This window comes from Acinonyx jubatus, chromosome B2, assembly GCF_027475565.1.
Source record: "Acinonyx jubatus isolate Ajub_Pintada_27869175 chromosome B2, VMU_Ajub_asm_v1.0, whole genome shotgun sequence".
NCBI lineage: Eukaryota > Metazoa > Chordata > Mammalia > Carnivora > Felidae > Acinonyx > Acinonyx jubatus.
Window position 1 is genome coordinate 82,302,928 of NC_069385.1, and position 21,720 is coordinate 82,324,647.

At 38.8% G+C, this 21,720-nt stretch overlaps 1 protein-coding gene across 2 annotated transcripts in view; it reads left to right on the forward strand.

Annotated features, from left to right (window-relative positions):
- The window catches only part of IMPG1 (interphotoreceptor matrix proteoglycan 1), a 132,103-nt gene that overhangs the window by 40,091 nt on the left and 70,292 nt on the right, over positions 1-21,720 (forward strand). For both annotated transcript variants that reach the window (XM_053222556.1, XM_053222557.1), the window contains 7 exons: positions 566-645; positions 6,283-6,435; positions 12,166-12,224; positions 16,758-16,778; positions 18,439-18,686; positions 20,076-20,152; positions 21,021-21,099. In XM_053222556.1, coding sequence (XP_053078531.1) covers positions 566-645; positions 6,283-6,435; positions 12,166-12,224; positions 16,758-16,778; positions 18,439-18,686; positions 20,076-20,152; positions 21,021-21,099 — 717 coding nt within the window. The remainder of the gene's footprint in view (positions 1-565; positions 646-6,282; positions 6,436-12,165; positions 12,225-16,757; positions 16,779-18,438; positions 18,687-20,075; positions 20,153-21,020; positions 21,100-21,720) is intronic.

Below are 21,720 nucleotides of genomic sequence, written 5' to 3' on the forward strand. Positions count from 1 at the left end.
TCCCTCTCTCTCTGCCCCTCCCCCGTTCATGCTCTGTCTCTCTCTGTCCCAAAAATAAATAAAAAACGTTGAAAAAAAAAATTAAAAAAAAATAAAATAAAAATAAAATAACTGATATTTCTAAATGTATAAAATAATTTAGGTTCATTGTATAAATCTTGGAAAACTTAGAAAAGAATAAAGGTAAAGTGAAATCACCCATTATCTTACAACTTGGAGACAATCATCGCCAATATTTTCAAACAAATAAATTCAAGATAAGCATCCTTTATATAGTCACAAAAAGAAAAATTAACCAGATCTCATTGGCAAACCATTTAACTGAAACGTATCTAGAATAGCACCAAACTTGGGTCCTAGATGAGAATGGAGAATTCAACTGGGACCAAAAGTATGAGTTGTTTTTTTCTCAAGAACATATTTATGTAATCTTAAATGAGTTAAGAATGCAGCTCATATCTGTAAATTCGAGAATTACAGAAAGAGTATATGAAATTTTGACTTTGTTCTTATGTAAACTTCTCCAATCTCATTCTGTGCCCGTAATTTTTTTTAATTTCCACAGATGTCTCCAGTGTCTCGCTTGGACCCTTCCCTCTCACTCTTGGTGACACATTCCTCAATGACACCATCATGCCTACAACAGTAAGAAGTTCTGAGAGTCAATCTAGCTCTTCACATGCCTGTTTTTGTTTTATTGGTAAAACAAGAAAAGAGAATGGACGAACTGGCCATTCCATATTATTAGTGCTGCATTTTTATCACGCCAAGTAAGAGTCAGTGACTTTGTTCTATTCAGTATTCTCACTTCTTCTAGGGACTGAGGGGAAAAACCAGATTGAAACCTAGAATAAGTTGAGAGGAATTATAAAAAGCAACGTAGTTATAAACTCCAGGAGGGTAGGGGCCCTTTTCTCCCCAGTACCTAACAGAACTGCATATATAGCAAGTACTCCCCAAGCATTAGAATAAATGAATGGGTAAACCTATCAGTCAATCAATCATCCAATCAGTCAAGCTCCTTCACCAAAGGGTAATCTCATGCTGACACTAAGGGTAGAAGTTTTGCTTCCAGGCATGGCCAGCATAAATGGGTCAGATAAATATCAAAATGGTTGAAATCCTGCATGTTAAATGGGGAAAAGTAAATGGTATTCACAGGCAAAGAGAAGCACTGGCCACTGTTCTCTTTGTGTGAAAGGAATGCAGGAAGAGAGGATATGTTACAGAATTAATTGTTGGTTGTCAGAAAAGGGGGACATTTTTTAAAAAAAAATTTAGTGTTTTATTTATTTTTGAGACAGAGACAGAGCACCAGTGGAGGAGGGGCAGAGAGAGAGAGAGACATAGAATCCAAAGCAGGCACCAGGCTCAGAGCTGTCAGCACAGAGCCTGACATGGAGCTCGAACCCACAAACCATGGGATCATTACCTGAGCCAGAGTCTGATGCTCAACCAAATGAGCCACCCAGGTGTCCCAGAAAAGGGGGACATTTTAATCACTTCAAAATCTTTGAGCCAGACACTTGATGTTGAAGCCAAGAAACACTGCCTTCTTTCCCCAGGAGTGTCAGCATCATGGCAGCACACTGTGGGCAGCAAGTTCAGCAGGGGGCAGTCCGGGGGTGACACATACTTCCCTGTGGTCTGAGAAACTTTGCTGGCCCTTACCTCCCTGTGAACCTCTCTGCAAGGTCAAAGCCCAGATAGTGAGGGCAAGAAGTTCAGTCTCACCAGCTCTACATGAAAATTCAGGGATGAGAACCCTGCTGGCCTGTAGGCCAGATGGCTGCAGATTTGCTGGAACTATTGCTCTAAACAAAGAATTAAATTGTTCCATTTTTCTCCAAAATACTATTCCATGAACAGTGAAAAGTGCTGTTGAAAAAAATTATTGAGATTAAATATATTCACTATAAAATTTCAAAGACAACTCTAGTTCACTGTCTCTTTTCTTGTATTACTTATGTCTCATATTCTTCAAAATCTAATATATGTCCCCCTTTCTGCAGTAAATATCCCCTGAACATTTCATTTTATATTCATCAAATCCTCCTCTTACCTTTTTTACCACCCACATCTATCACTCATTCTTTGGCTCAGCAAACATTTTACTAAAATCCTCTGATGTGCCAGGCATTGGGGTATGTACCAAAGATTCTAAGATGAATAAGACATGGTTCCTGCCTTCAAGAAATATATAATGCAAATAAGTACAACAAAATAGTGTGTACTTGAAGATGGCAGATTTATAGAATGGAGCAAAATGATAAGCCAGGACAGGTTGCAAAGGATGTGACTGCTAATCATGTATATTCACAGAGAGTTTTGTGCATAAATGACCACATTATTTTTTTTACTTTGGGAGAGTTAACAAACTATGAGAATCATACTGGATTCAAGGAGATTATATGTGGGGTGACAAGATTAGCATATAAAAAGACTAGGTGGGTATGACATAGGTACTAAATGAGAAATTCAGATATTATTCACTGCTCCAAGAGATTAGAAAGAGGCAAAGGTTTCTACCCTAAATAATCAGAGGAAATATTATGTTAAATGAACCATAGGGTATTAGTAAGAAGTAAAAAAATGTGTGTATGTGGTGTGTGTGTGTGTGTGTGTGTGTGTCCTTATGTTTTAGTACTGGAAGTGAGCATGGGGAGCAGTGAGGAAGGTCTCTCCGGTCAGGAGACTAGCACAAGTAATGTAGTATCTCATCAACAGTTAGCAAGCTATCTGGTAGTCAGGGCAAGGAGAAATGACACAGACTAAAATTGTTTAAGCAGCAACAATTCCATTTATGACTGCACCAAAAGTAATAAGATATCTAGGGATAAAGCTAACCAAAGAGGTGAAAGATCTGTACTCTGAAAATTAAAGAATGCTGATGAAAGAAATTGAAGAAGACACAAAGATATGGAAAGACATTCCATGTTCATGGATTGGAAGAACAAATATTGTTAAAATGTTGATGCTACCCAAAGCAATTTACACATTTAATGCAATCCATATCAAAATACCACAAGCATTTTTCACAGAGCTAGAACAAACAATCCTAAAATTTATATGGAACCACAAAAGACCCCAAATAGCCAAAACAATCTTGGAAAAGAAAAGCAAAGCTGGAGGCATCACGATACTGGACTTCAAGTTATATTAGAAAACTGTAGTAATCAAAACAGTATGGTACTGGCACAAAAATAAACACATGGATCAATATAAAACCCAGAAATAAATGCACAACTATATGGTCAATTAATTCTGACAAAGCAGGAAAGAATATCCAGTGGGAAAAGGACAGTCTCTTTAACAAATGGTGTTGGGAAAACTGGACAGCAATATGCAAAAAAAGAAACTGGACCACTTTCTTACACTATACACAAAAATAAATTCAAAATGGATTAAAGAGCTAAATGTGAAACCTGAAACCATAAAAATCCTAGAAAAGAACACAGCTAGTAACCTCCTTGATATTCTGCATAGCAACCTTTTTCTAGATATGTCTCCTGGCACCAGGAAAACAAAAGCAGAAATAAACTACTGGGACTACATCAAAATAAAAAGCTTCTGCACAGAAAAGAAAACAATCAACAAAGCTAAAAGGTAACCTACAGAATGGGAGAAGATATTTGCAAATGACATAACTGATAAAGGGTTAGTATCCAAAATATGTAAAAAACTTACAAAACTTGACACCCAAAGAACAAATAATCCAATTAAAAATGAGAAGACATGAACAGACGTTTCTCCATAGAAGACATACAGATGGCCAACAGACATGTGAAAAAATGTTCATCATCACTTACTGTCAGGGAAATGCAAATCCAAACAACAATGAGATATCACCTCACACCTGTCAGAATGACTAAAATCAATAACACGAGAATCAACAGTATTGGTGAGGATGTGGAGAAAAATGAACACTCGTGCACTACTGGTGGGAATATAGACTGGTGCAACCACTTTGGAGAACAGTACAGAGTTTCCTCAAGAAGTGAAAAATAGAACTACCATACAATCCAGTAATCACACTATTGGGTATTTACCCAAAGAATACAAAAACACTAATTCAAAGGGATACATGTACCCCTATATTTATAGCAGCATTATTTACAGTAGCCAAGATATGGAAGCAGCTCAAGTGTCCATCAGTTGATGAATGGATAACGATGTGGTTCAATGGCATATTACTCAGTCATAAAAAAGAATGAATCCTGCCATTTGCAACAACATGGATAGAGCCAGAGAATATAATGCTAAGTGAAATAAGGCAGTCAGAGAAAGACAAATACCATATGATTTCACACTGTGGAATTTAAGAAACAAAACAAAGGGAAAAAAAGAGAGACAGAGAGAGGCAAATCAAGAAAAAGACTCTTAATTATAAAGAACAAACCGATGGTTACCAGAGGGAGGTGGGTGGGGGAATAGGTTAAATAGGTGATGGGGATTAACAAGTGCAATTGTTGTGATGAGCACAGGGTGATGTATGAATCACTATACTGTACACCTGAAACTATCATAACACTGTATGTTAACTAACTGGAATTAAAAACTAAAAAAATTTAAGACATTGTACTTGGGCCCATTCAGTAGTTGAGTTAAAAAATAAATTTTAATGAAAAAATATATATAAAATAAATAAAATTGTTCAAGCAGATTGTTATCAGATTGTGGAAAGCCTTGAATGTCAGGAAAAAGAGTTTGAATTTTCATCTCATAGGTAATAAAGTATTACCGAGGATGCTGGCTGAGAGGCGTGGAAAATTAATCCAGTGGCTGAGGATAAATTAGAAGACTTCTCACTAATACATCTAAAGAATTTATTTAAATATCTCATGTGAACTTAAATATGCCTAGTGAAATGGTAAACTTGTAGAGGATAATGCTATAGGCCATATTTTTCTTTTAACTTTCCACAGGTCCTAACACTGTCCTACACCCATACAGTTGCTTATGTGTTATTTTGATGAATGAATCAACGAAATCTTTTTGTTAAACAAACGTCAGTAGTCTGGTGTCCTCCATGTGCCTATTAAAGTTAGAGGTTGTGTGCCTGTCCACTGCCATGGAAGAGAGGGGCTTGTGATATGAAATGAGGAGAAACTACATTGGCTACCACCCACATGAGTTTTGTCCCTCATGGCATTTTCCATTGGTTGGTCTCCTCTTTCAGCTTCCATAGCTGATGTCACTAATAAAAGACTAAGTGCATTACCAAAGACATTCAATTTTCCACAGACATGTTTTTTACTCTTTTAAAAACCTTTCAGATTTCACAATCATCTAGGTACCCAATACTGAAAATCTGTCACACCCCAAGTTTGAAACTCAGCTCCAGGCTTGCTCTGTGCCCTGGGAGCCCATGTGAATTCAGAACAGTGAGAGACTCCTGCTTGTTCCCAGTCCAGAGGGCAAAAAGGATGACCCCTTGGCCAAATCCAGGTCCTCAGAAGAGTATTTCTATTTTTAGCCACATGCTACCAAAGGTGGCCCAAATATGCCATTCCTTCTGAGAGATATTTCAAATCCTCTCTTGACCTGACAGTGCTCACTAACTAGCTTTAATATGAAGTTTGGGCACAAATGGTCTCATTAAACCAGTCTAGACTCTTCTCTAAAGAAGATTGTATTAAATAATATCTCAGCATCACATAGGTTATATTGTATAATCCAGTCTTCATCAAAGAGCATTCATAGTTACACAAGAGTGTGGCACAATCTCAGTGATGCTCCAACAGTATATATGAATTATGTGTGTGTGTGCATGTGTGCAAATGTTTTCATGAAGAGCACAGAGTTCTAACATTACAGTGTCCTCAAGGATTCTAAATAGTTAACTCATTGGAGCTTTGGTACTTTGTCTCTCAATGAAATTCAGAGAACACTTCTAGTTAATAAGATTTTAATTCTAAAAGTACTTGAGGGGCACCTGGGTGACTCAGTCAGTTAAGTGTCTTACTTCAGCTCAGGTCATGATCTCATGGTTAATGAGTTCAAGCCCCGCATTGGGCTCTGTTGTGACAGCTCAGAACCTGGAACCTGCTTGGGATTCTTTAATATGAAGTTTAGGTACGAATGGTCTAATGCTCTCTCTGCCCCACCCCGGCTCGTGCTATGTCTTTCTCTGTCTCTCAAAAGTAAATAAACACTAAAAAAAATTTTAAAGCACTTGAGCCTTCATTATCCACTTTTTGAGACAATATCAATATATATTATATGGTATTACCATATACTTATAGTTTATATTAATAGAAGACCTTTTATTTTCTAACTCAGGAAAGAAAAATAGAATTCACTAAGGTATACAAAGGCCCACTGGAGCAGAAGGTGGAATTGAGCATCACTCTAGCAAACCAGAGGTTCACGGCAGAGCTCGCTGACTCCCAGTCCCCACATTATCAAGAGCTGGCGGCCAAGTCTCAACTCCAGGTAAGTGAACCCACCCCACACAACCACAGCCCAAGTTATGACTCAGAATCTGGATGCCAACAGGACCTAAACCCTTCGAACTAATAGTTCCAACTTCTTGTGACCAGGCATTCATTTTCAACCAAAACTGCTTTCATTTTAATCAAAAACTACAATGGGTCCCAAAATGTTAGGGCAAATTCATCTCTAGAAAAGTTTTCTATTCTAGCTTCTTTTTTTTTTATTTTTTTTTCCCTTAATGTTTATTTATTTTTGAGCGAGAAAAAAAGAGACAGAGTACGAGCAGGGAAGGGGCACAGAGAGAGGGATACACGGGATCTGAAGTAGGCTCCAGGCTCCGAGCTGTCAACACAAAGCCTGAAGCAAGGCACGAACTCATGAACAGCGAGATTGTGGCCTGGGCCAAAACTAAGAGTTGGATGCTTAACTGACTGAGCCACCCAGGAGCTCCTCCAGCTTCTCTATCTTAAAAGTCACTTACATTTAGGTTTTCTTTTTAAATATTAGTAGGTCTTTAAACCTTCTTTAACAGAGAGCCACTACACAGGTATTCTATACATCTAAAATGTTCATGTAAGCACCAACTAGGGGACATGCTGGGTTGAAATATGAATTTTAATTCGTATTTGTCTTACATGATATATATCCACTTTTGCAGTTTGATATAATTTAATGACATGACACTCTTCGTGGGTGATAAGTGTAAGGCAGTAATGTTGTCCATGTCGTCCACTGAACTTCGGAGCTGTTCCAAGATATCTCTTCCATCTTGGACTCTCATCATATCTGCCTGCCTCTTCATTTCCTGCAGGATGAATCTAAGCTACTCTGCTGACCGTGGCATCTATACGCCATGATAAAAGCCCTGCCCTGCTTTCCAGCCTCATCTTCCCATCCTTCCCATCCCCCTCCTTTGCACTCTACAGAAATACAAACTGCTTACAAATCTTTTCTCACCTTTAGCCTTTCTCTGTGTTATCTCATCTGTCTGGAATGTCCTTTCCCTGAGTTTCATTTTACAAAACTTCATCAAGGAAAGTTCTGTCTCAAACCATTCTGGATTCAGTCAGTGCCTCTCCTCTGAGCTAAAACACGGTGCCCACTGTTGCCACAACATTTATCACCCTGTCTTGAGATTGTTTCTTTACACATCTATGGCCTTTGTTGTCTCTGTTTCTCCCTCTTCACCTGCCACCCTCACTATCTTCAGGCTCTGAGTGTCCCCTTGAGGGCAGGAACTGTTTCTTTCATCTCTGAAGACTTAACCTCCTAATACAGAGCTTGGGATGCAGTTAACTACTCAGTGACCGTAGAAATGCAACTGAAAATAGAAGCATTCATAAGAAAACATAACCATGAACTTCATTTGTGGAGAGCCTGGGTGCCCAAGCATCTCACTCAGCATGGCCAGGGAACCGACAGGCCCCTACTTGTCATACTTGGAGAATTCAGTGCTTACCTCCTCTCAACTGGAGAGAAGATAAATAGGCAAAAATATTAAACCTCCAACTTCCTCCTGCATCAGCGTTCAGTCAATAAAATGTAAAGAATCATTTCTACAAACTTCAAAGAGAAAGCATCAGCATGGGGTGTTTATGAACCAGAGAAGTACTTAGACACGGATTATTAGATAGAATGAATTAAAGAATAGTCTGTTAACTTTCTATTTGTTCTTGAAATATTCTCTTCAGAAAATCTGTAGTATAGTCGGAGTATCTTCAAAATTGGATAGTTGGCCGAGATTCCAATTCAGGCAGCCTGGCACCAGAACCCCTACTCTTAACCATTATGCAATACTTCCTATTTTTCCCAAATGAATATTTATGGGACAGGGATTTTTGTATCATCATCAAATTAACATGCCCATTCTAGACTCTGAAAAACTTATTAGCCAAATAAGAGTATGTCTTGCTGGGTCTTGTTCCAGAGACCCATCACATCAGTCCTGCGGGTTCCTCTGCACAGTCACTGGTTTCTCTGAGGTGGAGCCCCTCTGGTTAGAGCATCTGTTCCCTTTCCAGGCTTCTGAGCAGTCCAGACCACCCAGCAGCTTGCCAACAGATAACCAACCCACTCCACCACGACCCATACTTGCATTAGCAGAGCCATTCAGGCCTAATCAGGAATTAATGGACAGTGCTTTGAAGTAATTTAATTTCCACAATAAACCTAATGAGCAATTTAATACAAATGTCAAAAGGAATGCTTAGCTGTTGTCTGAATGCTTTCTCCTGTGCAAACGCTCATGAGAACTCAATACGGCTGCCTTTTTATAGCCCCTTGAACATACATTCCAGCAGAATCAGGGAGGCCCCTGTGCATTTAGTATTATTAATAAGGTTAACTGGGCACTTAATTAGCAATTTAATGGTTAGCACTCCGTAATTGGAGGGTCCCCAGAAGATTATTTGGCAGAATTAACTGAAGGCCTTTGTCATCTCCTCCCTAGATGCCTTCTGCACCCTCCTAAGCAGAGCTGAGTCTTTATCGATCACAGACAGGTTCACAAAGAGGGCATGAACAACAAAATTCCTCTCTGCTGGAGCCAGTGCTGTGGAGCACTCTTGGAGGGGAGGACGGCTCTCCTTGGAGATGTTCCCCACTGCCCATGCTGCAGCTGCGGGCTTCTATGGGAGCAGTTCTGTTTTGATTGACTGTTTTCATCCATACAACAGCGCCTCTGGTATCCTGGACACGAAAGAAGGACAAGTCAGGGTCTGAATCTTCCACTCCAGAAACTGCTGCTCACACTTAAACATCTAGTCTAAGGTGTTGTTACTGGAATGGCATGACAACTGCCTTGGGGACCCAAAGCTATTTGCCACAGAATGCCAGAGCAGACCTGAGGCATGTACACAGCTCTTTCCTACCTGTCTCAGTAACAAAGACCATCTCCTCAGACCTAAACTCCTAGTTCTCCTCTGTTAAGCCTGTGGTGGGGGTGGTCATGGAGGCACGGAAGCTTAGTACTCAGCATCCCTGCCCTTGACCCCTACAGGGACCCTCATCTTGTCCTTTCCCCTCACTGGGTCTTTCAAAAACAACTGACTGAAGTCTTGCTCTGCCCCCGTCAGGCTCCAAGTTATGTGGCTACTGAGGAAGTAAAAGAAAATTGGACTACCAAGGAGCTAGTAATCCAGTAGAAGATGTAGAGACTAAGTTAATCAAAAATACAATATCATCAACTCTTTGCCCACTGTGTGTCAGGCATTTATTAGTTATTCCTTATAGGAGCCTTATAATATAGGTATTGTTATCCTTTTTGGACTAAGGAGATCGTATTCAGAGAGATGAAGCAATAAACTCAAGGTCTTACAGCTAGAAAGGAACAGAACCAATATTTAAACTCAGGCCTACACAGCTACCTCAGCACCCAAAACCTAGGCTACCTTCATCGCTGCAGTTACTATATACTGAGGGAATGAAAACTAATTTTAATATTGGTGTAAGAAAATATGATTTAGCTGGTAAATCAGTCTGCTGGAAAAAGAAATCTATGACACACTTCAAAGGCCAATGTAAGTGATTTGGGGATTATCTGTGCATCACTGCCCTAGTCCTTGGCATAGATAATATAGAATCAGCAGTAATTTTAGATACAGTGACAATGCAGCAGCATGTTGATGAGTTTAGAGAATGAAGAGATCCACTCAAGTCCATTAAACAAAACTTGCTGAGTCCCTGCTATGTGGATAACGGCCTGCTAGGTACTGGGAGGGAGGGAGATGAAGATGAATCAGACACAGTCCCTGAGCCCAAGGAGCATAATCTCAGTGAAGGAGCCATTGTGCAGCTCATAGACTGTTTTATGGGATATACTGTAACAAGTTCTAGAGCAGTAGGGAGAAGAAATCATTGAGCCTGACTTTAGGGCTCTACAAATTCTCGATAGAGAATATGCTTGAGCTGGTTTTGAAATATGGTGGTATGGGCAGTCAAGGAGCAGAAGATAGAAGTTGCATCTTGGGCTAAAAGGGGGAAAAGTCATAGAGGTCTGGAGGAAGTACATGTTGTAATTTGAGGAGAGATAGGTGTTAGTTTAGTGTCCCGAGAGGACACAATATTGGCCAAGAGGGTAATGATGACAGGAAGGGCAAATGATAAAGTGCTTGGGGAATGGAAGGTTAGAATGCGCAGGACCTTAAATGCCATTCTAAAGGAACTTATTCAATTGGCAGTGCAGCCCATCAAGGGATTTTTAGTGAAGAACAACAGATATGGAATGATTACCTTGGAAATAAAAATGTGGTCAAGGAGACATCTCTATTCCTCCTGCCCTAGCATATCCCCTCCCCCCGCCAAAAAAAAAAATTTCTGCTGTCTTTCCTCACACACCCCTAGAAAACCATTTCAACAATATAAAAAGGGAGATAGGGAAGGTATGCCTGCCATGAGAATAAGAATGTGATGGAAACAAAATGTATATGGGGTTCAAACTACCAGGAGTTAATGAATGGATGTGATGGGCACAGAGAGAAGGTATTAGGGTTGCTGGGTCTTCTGGCATGGAAGACGATAGGTGTTTATGTACCTGACTGGGATAGAGAGCGCTGGAGGAAAGGCAGATTTGGAAGGAAGAGAATAACTCTGGTTTGGATGCATTTAGTAGTGGCAAAGTTGGGATATTCACATGTAGAACTCAAAGCTATGTCTCAGGTGATCAGTGAAGCTATGGCAGAAAATGAGATCCCCAAGGGGGGGCAGAGGGGAGTGGGCACAGGGAAGGGAAGGTGGTGCCAGGTTCCTGCTCACCTCCTCAGCCTCACTTTCACCCTGCTCTCCCTTCCAAGCTTCGCTAATAATACTATCCCTTTCTCTTGGTCTCTCTTGCCTCCCAGTCCATGCGGGAGTAAGCTGAACGGAGCAGCGCCTGTCTATGTGGCAATGTGTCCCCAGAGCCTAGCACAGTGCCTGCAGTCAAACTTACTGAATAAGTGGGAGGGTGAGATAAGGAGGCTAAGCATCTTTATATTTAAAGTAGAGAGTGCAGACAAGACTAAGATGGAGTAAAGAAGACTGAGAAAGTGGTCCTTGAGATAGAAGAAGAACCAGAAAATAAGTAGGCACAGCATGGAAGAGAAATGGAAAATGCCACTGGATTTGGAGAGAGCCAAGAGACAACAGCCTGGAGAAAATCCTCCCCACTGGGTGAATCCAGAGGCAGAAGCCAGACCGTAGTGGGTCAGGAATAACTGAATATAGCAATTATAAAATATTCCTATAATATGCTTCATTAGCAAGGTCAAACTAATTAAGAAAATTTATTATAAAGTCCACATAAATCTACCAGTGAATCTAACCTATTAGAGTCTGCCTGTACCATTTTTTTTAGATATAGCAGCCATTTTGACTTTAGTAACCTCTTTAACGTATTTTCCAAATCATATAATTCAACTCAGAAAATATTATAGTTATTCTTTGTGTATAAATAAAAATACTGTAGCCAAAAAAGTTTCTTCCAAGTGCCACCTTAAAGTTTTTTCATATTTTATATAAAGTAACCATGAAAGCAGATCAGAACTACCCAATTGCAGCTTTTAAATAAATAGCAAAACACTTTCCTCTGGGTTTCAGAAATTACCAAGAACAAAGCGTTTGGCCTCAATTGTTGCTTCAATTTTCCATTTTCATTTATTCCCCCTAACTCATCAGAATGTTGAGACTTTTTCAGTTAGGTAACATCTGACCTGGTACACCCAGAGCATTTCATAAATTTCTTTCTTTCTGCAGATGCAAAAAGTATTTAAGAAATTTCCAGGATTCAAAGAAATCCATGTGCTAGGATTTAGGTAAGTAAGAGGATCGGACTCTTCTCAATTTTTAAATTACTTTTTCCCTATCCTCTTTTAAAAGCAGTGTCATGAGGAATATAAGGTTCTTCTCCCCCCAGTTGTTTAGCCCTGTCGAATCCTGAAAACTGAATACATTTCAGATAAAGGAATTGTCTAATTAGAACATGACTCTAGGTGATTTTTTAAGGGGGTAACACAAGAGCTGTGTTCCTTCCTTCCTCCCTCGGGAGCCAGAAACACTGCTCTCTGCAGAGAGCTCATCTGCTGTCCTTGGCAATGTCATTAACGAACCTCTTAGGAAAACACCTCAGTAGAGACAGGTCAAAATAAGTAGCAGTTAGTTACCTTGGTGTCTGATTTCCTGGTTCCCTATCGAATGTTAAATATCATCATCGTTTAAACAAATCAGGACTGACCCTATGGAATCAGGTGAAACTAATAAAAAGAAGTATCTGTGAGGGGTAAGGGAGTTGAAGGAATAGGGTAGAAAGGGACAGAAGTGGAAGCAAGACTTCCCAGAATATACCTTTTTTTTAATGTTTTTTTTTTTATTTTTGAAAGATAGAGTGTGAGCATGAGAGAGGCAGAGAGAGAGGGAGGCACAGAATCCGAAGCAGGCTCCAGGCTCTGAGCTGTCAGCACAGAGCCCAACGAGAGGATCAAGCTCATGAGTGTGAGATCATGACCTGAGCTGAAGTCGGACGCTTAACCAACTGAGCCACCCAGGTGCCCCCCCCCCAACCAGAATATACTGTTATTATCATTTTGACATCTAAACTGTAGTAATGCATTACCACACAAAAATTTCTAAATTACAATTTTCTTTTGTTTTTTTTATTTTTAAAACAAAATTTTTAATGTTTATTTATTTTTGAGTGGGGAGGGGGAGAGAGAGGGAAACACAGAATCTGAAGCAGTTTCCAGGCCCTGAGCTGTCAGCACAGAGCCTGATGCAGGGCTCGAACCCACAAACCACGAGATCATGACCTGATCCAAAGTCAGACATTCAATTGGCTGAGCCACCCAGGTGCCCCACTAAATTACAATTTTATTTTTAAAATTTTTTTTATTTTTTTCTAAATTACAATTTTAAATAAAGTAAATGAAATTGAAAAATAGTGCCATGCAGGGTTCAGTTATGTTCCCACAGCTTTCCCACAAGCACGCCTATATCCATTAGCATCTCAACACTCTAATCGAGGTGGGTTCATGATTTTTGACAAGAAGTTTAGCATCCTTTTTCCTTTTTTTAAATGTTTATTTATTTTTGAGAGAGAGAGAGAGCATGCAAGCAGGGAGGGGCAGAGAGAGAGGGACAGAGAGAATCCCAAGGAGGCTCTGTACTGCCAGCACAGAGTCCCACATCATGCTCTATTCCATGAACCGCAAGATCATGACCTGAGCCAAAAATCAAGAGTCAGAAGCTTAATCCACTGAGCTACTCAGGTGACCCGCATCTTCTAAGTTCTCATTCAAAACATCTACTGATGGGGCCATAATAGGACATATTTTTTAATGGCCGCAGGGTATATGTGAGCCCTGGCATGACAGAATGAGATTCCCCACACCAAGGGGGATTTGTAAAGTGGGTAGAGAAGGCTTCCTCAAAGTACTTCCTGGCGCCTTCACCATCTGTTGTGTTAAAGCTGTAAGTTGCCCAGAGCAAGTCTACAGACCCACAAAGAATAGCTTCCAGGCGAGCTCTACAGGTGTATTTCTCTCAAAGATATCAGGCCCCTCTGATTTGTGTGACTCCAGAGAAAGAAAATATTGAAAAGTGAAAGTTATGAAAGATGAAACCCTTAATATGTACCAAAGCAGACTCATTTTTCCTTATTTCAAGATGCTGCTCCACAATATTCCATGTGAAATCAGATGGATTAGAGGGAAATAAAAGGTGATAGTGGAATATTCTGCATAGATGGCAAAGTCTTCTGGACAAACCACTGCAGCTAAAAAGCAGATGTTGCATTTAAAGCTGAGGGAAATGATAGGAACAGTCCTTTCAAGTGGACATTATGCCCTCCTTTCAAATAAATGAAAACCTAATAATGAAAAAAAATCTATTTTAGAAGAAAATGAAAGTATTAAGGATGATGAAATTTTGCAAGATAAAGATTTTAAAGATATATCTACTGAAGCTGCATCTTTCCCATGTGTTTATCTCTGTAAGAATTTATTCTTATTTCTGCCAAAGATGTTTAGAAAATAAATTTGATCATATATTCCCAATGCTCTCCATTATGGAATGAATAGTCTCCCAGAAAACAGTTGGACCCTGAATAGTATAAAAGATATGCTTATAAGTATGGCAAGCTTTTAATCATAACTAACAATGCTCAGAATATTGTAAAGTAAACTTAGAATGAAGGAAATTGCTTCCTCATGGAGCCAGATCCCCTAAAACACTATGAGTCTCCTGGTACTGTCTTTATTTAGTTCGTTTGTACAAAACCTGATCTATAATTTCATAAGTACATTTTTTATCAGTGACCTCATTTAATTCTCCCAGACACAACTGGGAAGTTATGAGGATGTCTATGATTAACACAATTCTAAGGATGCACAGAAAAAGATCAACTTTAAATATTGCTTTATCTTGGGGCACCTGGGTGGCTCAGTCAGTTGAGCGACCGACTTCGGTTCAGGTCATGATCTCACGGTTGGTGGTTTCCAGCCCCGCGTCAGGCACTGTGCTGACAACTTAGAGCCTGAAGCCTACTTTGGATTCTGTGTCTCCCTCTCTCTCTGCCCCTACCCTGCTCGTGCTGTGTCTCTTTCTCTGTCTTTCAAAAATAATAAATAAAAATGTTAAAAAATTTTAAATATTGCTTTATCTTTTAAAGCAATATGGAAAACTATTAACAACCATTTAATCTAGTCAGAGGGTAGAATCTTTCAAAGGCTAGTTCACAGTTGTCCACAGCAACTTTATTTGTATTAGCAACAGTAGGAAATAACCCAAATATCCATGAACAGAGCAATAGATACACAAATTGTGGAATATTATTACCACAGACTACTACTCAAAAGACGAAGCAACTATTAGAATATACAACAATATGGTTTCATCTCAGAATAAGTTTGTTGAGTGAAAGAATACAGAGAAAAATAAATATATTATGATTCCATTTCTGTGTGACTCTAGAACATGCAAACTAATCTATAATGACAAAACAGATCAGTAGTTGCTTGGGGAGGGTGAGGCAGAAAAGATGGAGGGAAGGATTTCAGAGGGGCATGAGTAAACCTTTGGGAGGAATTAATTTGATTGTGGTAATGGTTTCACAGGTGTATAATATCAAACTTACCAAATTGTACACCATCAACATGTGCACTTTGTTTTGTGACAATTACATTTCAATGCAATTTTTTTAAAAAAAAATGAGCAGAACTAGGTGGTTGGCCCAGGGAGCCCTACTTCTCCAAACTGCAAGCCACTGCTGAAAGGAAGCAAGAGGCAGGCCCCACAGAGCAGCCCTAGTTAGAGAGTCATGGATCCTCCTCTGCTTGCACAGAAGGGAAATCATAGCAAAGTCTCTTTCAGTCATTTTACCAAGGGACAAAAGTTCAATGAATTCATACCCCAGGCAGAAAGAGCAGTAACACAAATCCCTTCATATGTAGAGCATGTCTTTGTCAACAGATTTCACCTGAAAGGTAAAATGAGAAAACTGAATATAGCTTCTAAACTAAATTCATATATACGTCCAGAGGAGTCCTAAATATATTTGTCAGTTTGATGACCAAAGTTTGATGAGTCCAGACTTGAAATCAAGCAGGATAGGGTTTGAATCTCAGCTCTGCCACCTTCCAACTTTCCCTTTCTGTGTGTGTTCCTTGTTCTGTAAAATGGGGATTGTGTTGTTGAAAAAGATTAAATGAGGATGCATATAAACTGGCTGGTACAGACCACCCACTCAGTAAACAGGTGTTTATTTTTCTTGCAACCTGTTCCATGATGAATTGTACCACTCCCTCAAGGCTTACTGATTAAAACAATTTGAAAAACAATCAGTCAACAAAACACCAGTTCCAGTGTCCAGTCTCAGATAAATTACCTTCAGGATTAAATAAATCATTTAATGTTATTCACAGGGTGAGAAATCCATTTATAAAATACTTTCCAAAAAAACTTCCTGGCACCAGCACTACCCAAAATGTAAGACGCATTGGATATATTTGCAGCCTCTTTGGGAAGAATATGAAGAAATCAGAGAGTTTACAAAGAAGACCAAAAGTACATACAGCCTATGAACTAAGGCTGAAATCCAATCAGAAACATCATATAATGGTGTTTACTTCCTGAGATTTATGTGGCTCTCACAATTCCATCCAAATTCTGATGGCAGTTTAATGTGTTTCCTTCAACACATTCCTGGGCAAACATGGAACACGATAGAAAGAAATCTCTCTCCCTCTCTCTCTCTCCCCTCCCCCGATATATGAAATGATTCATTGACTATCTTAATAAATTTCATAAAAATTCTTTCTTCCTTGCATGTTCCCATTGCTCCTGGTGAAATGAAGACCAAAGAAAGGAAAAGATGGGTAATTTGGACTTTTCTAATATTTTGAAATATAGTGCCTTTTCTCCCACAGATTTACATACTGATCTTTTATAAGTAATTTTTACATACAAAGTCTGGGGTAAGCCCATGGCTTTGTATTGGTGTCTTATTTAAATGAGACTAATTGCTGTAAACAATAATAGAAAAAAAGTTCTACAGAGGTATATCTAATGAAATATGTATATAGTCAGAATTTTGTGATGCTTGAGTTATGTGTCTGCTTTTAGACATGTTTATTGTTTCTTAATTTCTTCTCTAAACAGATTCATTTCTGTATTTAATTTTATCTCCATGTGCTGTATTGTTTTTCTTGAAGACAGACACTTATTTGTATGAGCTTGAGATCCCACAAAATCTGGATCTATTGCTGGATTTATGTCTTTGCTGATGTTAAAATTTAACCATGTTAAAAAAAAATAATTAATTAATTAATTAAGCAATTATTTCATACTAAAAAAACTCTTAAGTCAAAATTACTGTATGAGATAAGTACGTGAACAATGACTTGATCAGTGAAAGTGTATCCTGTAAAATTCAAAATCTAATTAGAAAAACATAAAAATGCCTTTCTCTGAGGCAAGTGTGTTTTAACAGTTTCTTAAATGTCATTTGTGATGGGAAATTGTCTGTCTGAATGCACACTTGTATAAGCAGCCAACCTAAGTCTGGAATAAAGGAGAGAAACTAATTTGCTCCTTGGTTCCAAGGTCAGTTTGAACTGGGACAGAGCCCACAATACCGTGGAGAGCTCAGTAATAAGAATCCAGCTTTGGCTCCTATAATTGACTAGTGAAATAATGAACTGTAGATTCTGACGGATTGTGTGGCCCAAAGAATTGCCAAGAGTAAACATTATCAGTTCCTGTGGCCTTTGAAACACTCTTGCATCCCTTTGTGTGGATTTATGGCATAAATTGAAAGGTAAAACCTGATCATGGAGGACAAAGCTACAGAGAATCCCATTTCATTTTTATATGCAAAAAGGCATTAAATCAATAAATATGATAATAAATATAGTTAATCGTATAGTACTTCCCTTTCTCTTTTTTCACACCTTTCTTCCAAGATGTTATCTTAAAAGCAGCTTGAGGAAAAAGATTATGTTATTTTAGAATTTTGTTTTTTAATTAAAAAATACTTCTTGAAAGAAGCAGAAGAGAAATAACCTGAAAATTGAAGCTTTGACTTGGTACAATGTGTACATACTATTGTCCCATTTCTATGTCCTGTATTGCTATTTCATAGACCTTCCTGAAGAAGGTTATAGAAAAAGGACAATTCATCCTTCCTGCTGATTGGCACTGCATGACTTTACTTGTAACACCACCAAAACTACTGGTCAGTAATAACAACTCTTGACAATTAACACTTTTTCAGAAGGAATAAAAATCCATGATCACTTGATGCAGTTAGTAGCCCCTCTTCAGCCTGGCGTTCTGAGGACTAAAATATAGGTCAATTCTTCTTCCACGTTTCAAATTTCTAATAAACATTTAAACTAGCTTTGAAGTGAGATATTCTTTAAGAGCCCATCAGCAAAGATGATGAAGCTGTCTTGAATCTTTATAGAAACACAGTGACTGTCTTTATAAGGCATGTAACAACAGGTTTGGGTGGAATGTGTTCTCTGCTGTCTACAGTTCAAGCTCCACAGAGATGCGACTTTTGGCCATCTTTAAGAGAGACATTGCAGATTCAAAAAGCCCTGCGAGTAACCTCCTGTCTTTTGATTCCAACAAAATTGAGAGAGAAGGAGTCCCTCATGGAATGATGGAGGAAGACAAGCAACCAGAAATCTATCTCACAGCTTCAGACCTCAAAAAGCTAATCAGCAGAGCACTAGAGGAAGACAAATCCTTGGATGTGGAAACAATTCAATTCATTGATGGTCAGTTGGTGATTTCATAGTTCTGGATTTATCCTCATTTTGACAGAGACACTAGGAGGTGTAGAATGTCTCAGGGTCACTGTCATTTTAACTTGGGCCTTATAGAGTCAATCATTTGTGTTACAGGCACATCACATATGGTATCACTTCTCTTTCCTCACTCCAACCTGTGTCTCATTGGATGAGCCTTTAGTGCTACTTCACATCAAGAATAGGTCCAGGAGAAGCCCAGAGTTTCAGTTCAGTAGTTCAACTACAGTCATCCAATGGAGTCCAGATGGAAAGAAGCACCCACAGACAGTTCTGTTCCATTGGCACAACCCAGATTCCCTCACCCAGTAAATTGGTTGAGTCCCAGAAGGAAATGGATGGCACATTATTAGAATAGAATAGGATGACATGAGGAGAGTTTGATGAAGGGACTATTTATAAAGTCTTTCCTAATACACAAAGGAATAGGACAGTTCTCTGGAGCCAAAAGTAGCAAGGCCCCATTACTACCTCTAGGCATTAAGGGTTTGCCTCATAGTCTAAGCCATCCCAAAGCCAGAGAGCAAAAAACCATTGATATAGTACATATAAGTCAACATCCTAGGGCAGAGAGTAGCAGGGAGAGAAGAGAAGAGTGGATCTAAGAAAGTCAACAAGATCATCAGGCACACTCAGGATTCTCAGAGGGTAGCTGAAGGAACCCAGGAGCCTAGAACTCTTCACTAAGCCCAGCACTCTTGGCATAATAGATGGACCCTAGAAATGCCATTTTAGTATGACATGGCATGAAACTGGCATTCTCTGCCAGTTCTATTTCTCTGGTTTAGGCAGTCAAACTCAACACTGGAAAACATCAAAAGGTCTCTTGGCACAACATGCAGGGCAAGGGAATCTCCTAGGCAAGAAAAGGTGAGCTTCAGACTCATCTCAGAGACCATTTGGTACTCTGGTTTATCTCTGTTCAAACTTCTGAGATGTTCTGAGAATCGGGCTTCAAGGTAGAAGTAGAATCTGCAAATGGCCCTTGGTTCCAGCATTTATTCTAGCTATTTCTTTCTTTGTTAGCTTAGTTGTATCTTCATCCCCACTGGCCTAGCCAATCAACCTGCCTGCTTAATCCAAATCTATACAGTAAAGCTAAACATCCTAAAAGCCTACTTTAATAACTGTTCTTATCACATATACATGTAAGATGTACCCCCACATTTGTCTTTCAATTTATTACTCATATCAGTGACTGTTAGTGTATGTGATGCTGATTTCTAAATGATTTGCTACACCACTCCTTAAAAACTGATTATTGCCACATTTTCAACCCTGACTGTTTTAGTGCCCCAACCACAAAAGAAAAAAAGAAAAAGAAAGAAATACTCAAACCTTGTGATTTTTCACCTGCAGAATTGTTGGGGTCATTGCCAGGCTCCGATCCCGACTTCCAGTCAGTGCTGCCCACACTCCTTGCCGATATCACAAAGGTAAGTGAGCTTATTGTTCTTTCATTCTTCAAATAGGAACGAAGCTTTCCATAAGAAAAAAAAATCCACTTAAGGACTGAACAGAACAAAATCTTCTTTGCAATGCTAATTTTTTTTTTTCTGTTTTTTACAGGCAGTACTTGGTTGCCATTTATATTTTCTGTGTTAATAGGATACAACTTACTTTTCAAATACCCTAAAATTCAAAATTCTCTTCACCATAGTTAGATCTTTGTTTCAATTAGTGTCAGGACTTGCTGTTTTGATAAAACAAACACATGTTCATGAACTGAAAAGAATACTTAAAGCAGAATATATAATTTAATTTTGACTTTGAGAAATAAATACAAGCATAGGTTTACTTTATAACTTTGTTCTTAAATCTTAAGGTCTTACCTTTATTTATCTGTGAGGATTTTATAAGTATAATGTCTTCAAAAGTAAAAATAATAAATTCGGCAATAATTTTTATATTTCATTTAAAGCTATATCCATTTAACTTATGCCAAAAACTGGGATATTGATAAGTGAAAGTGCTAACTAGGCTCTATTCCCTCTTTAAATGAAGGAATTCATAAATTCAAACATGATTGGCAATTCATCATATTTCAGTTTTTAGTTAACCCTACCTAGGCAGATTCAGTTAGTCAAGAAGGCAGTTGATCATATTTTACCACTGTATCAATGCATGTTTTCCTTTCAGGACAAATTTCTGTATTACATCCTATATCAAAATCCGTCGTAGATTCCAATCAACTATAACATGATTTGCTTATATTTAAATGAAGGGAAAAAATAGAGTGTAACCCTTCCCACATACAGGGAAATGTCACTTCTTAACATCTGTCTTTCTAAATTCATTCTTTAGGATGCTACTTTGAGTCCAGAACTTCCTCTTGATCAATCCAGGCTTGAGACAGTGGACAAAACAGGACACAGTACTTCTGGTGAGTTTTTTTTTTTTTTTTTACCACAGAGTCTATGTTAGCTGACGACCTCCTCTTTGAGGAAACCATCTATGACACTCCCTCCAAGACCAGTGACTAAGTCATCCTTGACCCAGGACAAGGTTTCCTCACACCAGCATTTCCAGCAGAAAAGCAGTCCATTTAACCTCTTCTGCCAGTGTCCTTCCCTTAGCTCTAGGCCCTGGGCCCGCACAGAGCACTGACACCCCTTCCCTGATGGATCTGGTGAAAGAAACTGAAATCAAAGCCGTACCAAATGCTACCCACACAGAATAGCCATCTCTATGAGGCTTCAAAACTAAAAGTCCATCAGGACAAGGTAGATCCTAAGACGAAAGTCCACAACAAGGGACTATGGCAACAGAGGATTGGGCTTTTACAATCAATATATGTCCTCTGTTCACCACTTACAGCCTGACCATTCATACCATCTGTTCTTCTGTGTGGTTTCTTTCATGCCAATTAGCTCATGTGTAATTGATAAGTAAGAATGTCAGTAAACATTGAAATCCTCTTGGTTCACTTTTGAACTTCTAAAAATGTTTATTTTTGAGACAATAGAATTAAGCTTTATCACAGTTGAAGAGAAATTTTTAGCAA